This window comes from Trifolium pratense, linkage group LG3, assembly GCF_020283565.1.
Source record: "Trifolium pratense cultivar HEN17-A07 linkage group LG3, ARS_RC_1.1, whole genome shotgun sequence".
Lineage (NCBI taxonomy): Eukaryota > Viridiplantae > Streptophyta > Magnoliopsida > Fabales > Fabaceae > Trifolium > Trifolium pratense.
The window spans coordinates 40265160-40272090 of NC_060061.1; the positions used below are offsets into that span (position 1 = coordinate 40265160).

Consider the following 6931-nt stretch of genomic DNA (forward strand, 5'->3'; position numbering starts at 1 on the left):
CTTATGATATTAACTTTATATATATTAATACAAATTTTTGGTTAAGTAGTCAAACGGCTAGAATTTCACCTTTAAAGGTAAGTAATTAATGAACTGAGTTATATTCACAACAACACGAATAAGCACCAAAATGCACGAACCTTTAAAGGTGAAGTTTATTTGTTTCTTAATCTTTGAGACAAGCACATAGTTAAAGATCTGGGCTTCTGCACATAGTTAAAGTTATATAAATATGAAGACTATGGAGGAAAAGGAGGAAGATAAAAGCAGGCACAAGAGATGGATGCAAACTACTAAAGCATTGTTAGGTGCTGTACGTAAAGAAACATGTCAACCTTATAGCATTCCCGTTGTTCCAGATGACCTTCGCAAATCGAATGAGAGTGCTTACATGCCAAAAGTTGTTTCCATTGGTCCCCGATACAAGGGTAAGAAGGAGCTATTACCAATGGAAGAGATCAAATGGCGCTGCGTTACATCTCTTCTAAGTCGAACATTTGGGCAAGATACAATTGAAACGTGTCTAGAAACAGTTATAGATTTAGATGCAACTGTTCGTGCAAGCTACGTTGATGTAATCGCATTGGAAAGGTATGAGCTGGCCACAACTATGGTATTTGATGGCTGTTTTCTTTTAGAACTTCTCATTTGTGAATCAAAGTTGGATTTAGAGATACCAATTCCATTTAATGGCATTAGTCCCGGAATAGAAGTTAAAAAGATGGAGTATGTCGTAAGTGATCTGATGCTACTGGAGAATCAAATACCAATTTTTATTCTCGAAATGTTGTTTGTAAAGCTTCTTGGTTCGTCTAACCAAATGCGTGAGTTCATACAAAATCTAGCTCTGCCTCTCTTCGGCTACGCAGGAAAATTGATGGTTAAATCCACCTCTCACTTCCTTGATGTTGCTTACTCCTACATTGAAATGGGGTGGATGGATAATGAGATAGAGGATAATGAAGTCCCAAAGCAACCTCAACAACTGCAAAAGCAACCTCAGCAACATCTGAATCGATGTGCTACGAGACTCAAAGCTGCTGGTATTACCATCCTAAGTATGAAAAATGATGATGATATAAACTTTAAACTTACCACTCAGTTCGACAAAAATAAAGGGATACTACAAATCCCAAGGCTAACTATCACGCAGACAACAGAAGTAAAATGGCGGAGTTTCATTGCATGGGAGCATCATAAAAAGAAATTGAAGAATGGTTCTTCTTCTGTTGCTGACAGGCGTAGTATATGCACTTCCTCTGCCTTGCTTTTCAGGGATTTGATATGTTGTTCAAGTGATGTTCAACTTCTCAAAGACAGGAGAGTTATAGTAGACCAAACCAAAAAGAGCAATCGAGATCTGGTGGATTATTTCCATTCAGTGGCAAGTGGAGTTGATGGTGGCATTATCGACCACAAACATATCACCATGTTTCATGCCTTGAGCGCATTTCCCACAAAAAATTACGCCACCAAAATCTTCATATTACTGAGCCATTATTTTAGCAAACTCTTAGATTGGTGCTACGGTATTTACCATTTTTTAAAGCGCGGTTACAACTTTGCTGCTGCCATACTTTCTTTACTCACTGTTATCCAGACTTGTTACGCAGTCCTCGCCTATCACTTTCCCAAGTAAGTTGTAGATAAAATTTTAATTTTTTATGCATATTTGTGAGTTTGGATGATAATTTTATATTTTTTTTCAAAGACAACAGAATTAAACACGAGTGATGAAATGAAGAAGAAATAAAAGATCCAAATTAGAACATGAAGCTCTTCAACATCAACACATGTTCAACAAAAGGGAAATCACAAAGTCGAAGAAGTATCGTTGTAATGTAGTGTGCCTAGGATTTGTGGCGAACATACAAGTCGTAGGGAGTTTAAGAATTTTCTATATATAGTTATCAAAGTCTATGTAATAAGGGCTGCTTAATTCCAGAAATCCACGTCTAACTGAATCAACAGTCAGTTATTTAAGTATGCCACTTATTTTTATGTCCAATTTAACTTCAGTTTCATTTCTATTTCAATGTTTATGATTTCTGCAACTTTTATTTCAAACCTTTAAGTTCCTCAATTTTTTTTCATTGCAATTTAACATTCATGTATCTTCTACATTGTTACATCTCGTCAAACTTTTAATTCATGATCTTTATAAATAACGCAATTGAAGGACTGTTTTAGTATAACATCATAGTTACAGTGAGATGTCACATGAGATAACTCAAAATCAATGATCATAATTAGGTCACTTCTTGTTTTGTCCCTTTAGCTCATGCTCCCTTTCGGCCAGGTCATCAAAGTTTCGCTAAATGATCTTTGTTCTGGATTACTCCCTCCTTACTGTAGAGAACACTTCCTGCTTTGACAGTAGTTGTTTATTGCAACCAATTTCATCAAGTTCTTGGTTGAAGCTTGGTAGAAACTTGTAGAATCCATTATTCTCTTCTCTCTTCTTGAATCCATCATTCTCTTCTTCAATGAAACTTGTAGAATACACAATGCAGTAGAATGAATGGAAAAAAGAAGGCGTAATTAACATGGAGCCAATGATATTAATTTGATATATCATCAGCTGTATTGAATGCAACCGATAATGATTCTTGCGACGATGAACTAGAACGGATCGAGGGGTAATGATGATATTGATGAGGAACTTAATCGTTCTCATGATCTTCATTACTGAACGCATGCCAGGTGTGTGAACAGTTAGTTACTCTTCCTCTCCTATGTGGCAGAAGTATGAATATCTCTTCTTCAATCATATTAGAAATTTTAGAAAGCTCTCAATCTGTGATGTCTAACTGCTTCAACATTTGCATTGCAATATCAATTGGGGTGTCAACTTCATTTACAAAAGAAAAGCAAACGCCGTTGCGGTGAAATAGGAAGAAGCATGTGTTTAGACAATTTTAAGCATGTGAAATAGAGATCATGATTATGTAGTTACTCTCTGAGTGTGGCAGAATTGAACATTTTTGTAATGAAGTTGAAATTCATGTTGTCAACATCAATCCAATAGGCCTCTCTCCAAATCCTCTGTTGTAGGAAGTGCCTCATTGAGTTTGACTTGGTTCCATACTACCTCTATTCGAAGTACCATCTATTTCTTTATACACTGTTTTCATATTAACCCTTTTCCATGAATATTATTATTGCTTATTCCGCTTAATTATTGGTTGCCGTTCTATTGCTCCACACATCAAGTTCTTTTCATTGGTGTGATTTTACGACGAATTCACAACAATATTATAGTTTTATTGTAATTCAATGCTCTGGTGTTGTCATAGGAAGTTATGATGCAGGTGGTTTTTCACTGACTTGACATGAGTCATAACTTAGCTTCCACTAATAAGTTACGAGTCATGTACAAAGAAAGAGAGAACATCTAACCCAAAATCGGAACATTCACTTTTTTTTTTATAACAAAGAGAGTGGCAAAGTATCACATTACACAAGCTAAGACATCTCAACTAAATTGACACTTCAAAAAAATGTTATTAAATAGAAAGGAAGATACAAAAGCACTTGGCTCTTAACAAAGGAGTTCAACATCTGCCTCATTAAAAACCTGTCAGGAAAACCCGGAGGGATAAAACCTGACTAGGGAAAAAGAGTACAGACCAACCAACAAGAAAAGCATAGAAAAATTGAAGTCTCAAAACAACCATAACCTTCGAGGAAATATGACAAACATATCCTTCGACACACTTCAAACTAAAATATATATAAGTAACATGTAACATGCAATAAGAAAACAACTTATTATTTCTTCCTTCTTTTTTCAACTCTTCCTAAAATGTAGGAAACGATGATTTTAAATTTGCAAAGTCTTCTTTTGCCAAATTCCTCGCACGTTCAACTTCTCTTACGGCGACCTTCGATGAAGCTAGTGCAGAGATTAATTCTTTACTTTGTTGGGCCCACTCAGTGCATTCAGATTTCAACTTCATCTTCTGAACATCACATATTTTCATCACCGACTTCAAATCATCAATTTGTATCTGAGCATTGGCGGTTGAAGTTTCACTGTCAATGTGGGCTTGGGTTTTCTTTGCACTGCAAAGCTTGTTCATGAGATCACTAACATTATATAGATCATTAACATCATTAGAAAGTAACTAATAAACATACTAATACTAATAAAATCAAAATGTCCACTTTCAATTGTAATTCATAATTTTCATGTTTTATGATGTATGGTTGTTTATCTGTCTGCCAAACAATAATATTAAAACATTATTACATAGGTCACTACATGAACTCTTAAACATTTAAAAATAACGTTGGTAATTTACGAACATCATCATCATGATATCGAAAACCTGAACAACACGTGGAAAAGAAGAGGAGTTCAACTTCAAAACGAAAAGGGTGATGAGATAACTTAAGATGAGAGAATTGATCACTAGGCTTACTAGTTTCATCCCAGTCTTCGTCATTAACAACATATTGATTGGCAAGAGGCTCTATCATGGCCATTTTAGAAGGTATGCTTATTTGTCCGTCCCAATCATCATCCTACACAAATTCAAACAAAATAATGATATCTCACGAAAGTTTAAAATTTTGTTGGAATAGCCTACATATTATAGAAAAATGGAGTATAAAAGACTGCAAGCAAAGTAACTAGCGCAGTGTGCTAATCCCATGCGCATATGAGCATTTGAGGCACCAACGTTATGTAAAAACTGAAGAAACAAAATGTGGCGTAATGAGCTATTGTACGACAGGATGCCCCTATTTAAGTGAAAACTCAGATTTTGCAAGTGAAACCTCCAATTGTTGCATCTGTTAACAAAGATTAGCACAAGTTTGCTGCTACGAAGATTTACAAAAGCTTGCTGGTGTTTCATTCAACAACTTTGTACTAATTAAATGCTCAAAGGTGAAGTTTGCTAGTGTTGCGTTTGAAGTGATGCAGGTGGTTTTTCTTCTAAAAGGTGAGACATGTCACCAACTCAACAATATTGGTTACTGTTGATAATTAATATTATTGTAAATATATTCTAGAGTATTTTTAGCATAGCATAGCATATTCCACAGGAATATTCCTTTGTAATTAATGCTCTTAATATTATATAATGGAATGTCCGTGATGAGCTAAGACACACGGTTTTCACCATATGCCGCTTTATCTTTTTCTCTTTCACCAGTTACGAACAATGTGCAATACAGGCAGTAGATTGATTCCAAACAATAAACACACCGGTGAAGATGTTATTGTTTTGGCAGTAGGCAGTGATGATGTAGTTATATCTTCAACACTTAACTTGATACCCTGCATCAAATTTAAAAAAGATATATGATTGGGTAGCATAATTCAATTATACTTATGTTGAAAAAGAGTAAAAAGAATGGAAAGGGGAATGCCTTTTGTTTAAGATCAGCAACTAATTGTCTAGGTGGTTCATTTCTTGTTTCTGAAGTACAAGTCTCTTCAATTATCTCGATACCCTGCTTAAAATTAAAATCATATTTAAGTTTGTAGTACAATACAATTCCTGCATTGATAAAGAATACAAACAAAACAGGGGAAATGCATTTGGTTTTGGAGCAATATATATTTGTTCCTGAAATGGTACTCATAGTTGTGGCTCCTATATTCCATTTTTACCCTTTAATTTAATAACTACTCAGTCTAAAAAAGAAACTACTCACTAACAATTATGTCATTTTATATTTATTAACCACTTTAAAAGCTAATTTTACCAAACACTTTAATTTCAATTAGCTAGCTTTTCAGCTATAAGCATAGGGTCTGTTTGGTAAAAATAAGCTATAAGCTAGCTGATAGCTGATAAGCTAGCTGATAGCTGATAAGCTACCTGATAGCTGAAAAGCTAGCTTATAGCTGATAGTTGAAAAGCTAGTTTATTGAAATTAAAGTGTTTGGTAAAATTAGCTTTTAAAGTGATTATTAAATATAAAATTACATAATCAACTCATACATACTCCAATATTAACAAAGCCGATGTAGTTCTATGTTAACAAAGGAAAACATTAGGACTAAAAGAGGAAAAAAACCAATCCAGTGTTAATTTTACAGACATAAGCCTTTAGAGTCAACACTGCAAAACTCCAATGTAAACAAACCCGATGAAGCTCAATGTTGAGTCCTTGGAGTCACTGAGTTTAGAAAATGACTAAAAATATGTAATCACAAAATCAAACGAAGATTTTTACAAAATTTATCTCAATCTTTATCCTTTCCATTTTTCAAACACATACAACACCATTATTTAGGACTTCAATGATAGGTTTAATTATCCCTTTTATATATGATAGCATGTTAATTCAACGCTCAAAAATGAAGCTTGCTATAAAGAGAATGGCAAAGTATCACATGATACAAGCTAAGACATATCAACTAAAGATTAACACTTCAAAATATTATTAAATAGAAAGTAAGATACAAAAGCACTTTGGGAACTATACTAAAACTCAAGTCACAATAATCAAGGGAGTTCAACATCTGCCTCATTAAAAACCTTTCAGGAAAACCCGGTGGGATAAAACCTGACAAGGGAAAAAGAGTACAGACCAACCAACAACAAAAACATAGAAAAATCAAAGTCTCAAAATAACCATGACCTTCGAAGAAATATGACAAACATATCTTCGACACAAAGTTCAAACTAAAATATATCAATACAAGTAACATTGAATAAGTAGATATTTATAGAGGATCATATCAAAGGGAATTTGACATGGCCTTTAAATCACATCTGAATTTGTTGGTAATAATGCCACTGATTGCATCTCTAAATCGGGACCATTTTCAACAACTTCGTGCTCAGCATCTGGTGTTTGTTTCAGTTTAATCTGCATAAGAAAAAAAACATGTTTCTTTTTATATAAAAGTCTAGAAAGAAAGGGTGCAAAGACATCATATGGCATGACCTGCCAACTACATTGGCACTGC

The 6931-nt window shown here is 34.3% G+C and overlaps 2 protein-coding genes across 4 annotated transcripts in view; one reads left to right on the forward strand and one right to left on the reverse strand.

Moving 5' to 3' along the window:
- The first annotated feature begins 175 nt into the window (after positions 1–175).
- Positions 176–6931, forward strand: part of LOC123914461 (UPF0481 protein At3g47200-like) — an 86236-nt gene continuing 79480 nt past the window's right edge. Inside the window, exons 1-2 of one of the 3 annotated variants that reach the window (XM_045965629.1) lie at positions 176–1635; positions 1712–2054. In XM_045965629.1, the coding sequence (XP_045821585.1) occupies positions 233–1635; positions 1712–1724 (1416 nt within the window). In that variant the 5' untranslated portion in view covers positions 176–232 and the 3' untranslated portion in view covers positions 1725–2054. Of the gene's footprint in view, positions 1636–1711; positions 2055–6931 lie in introns of those variants that run through there. The other 2 variants (XM_045965628.1, XM_045965627.1) reach the window with 2 other exon arrangements.
- LOC123914466 lies at positions 3474–5682 on the reverse strand. The gene is made up of 4 exons (XM_045965634.1): positions 5380–5682; positions 5216–5287; positions 4425–4527; positions 3474–4089 (listed from the first exon to the last, which is right to left on the reverse strand). Exons 1-4 carry the CDS (start codon positions 5593–5595, stop codon positions 4079–4081), a joined length of 402 nt encoding a protein of 133 aa, XP_045821590.1. The 5' UTR covers positions 5596–5682; the 3' UTR covers positions 3474–4078.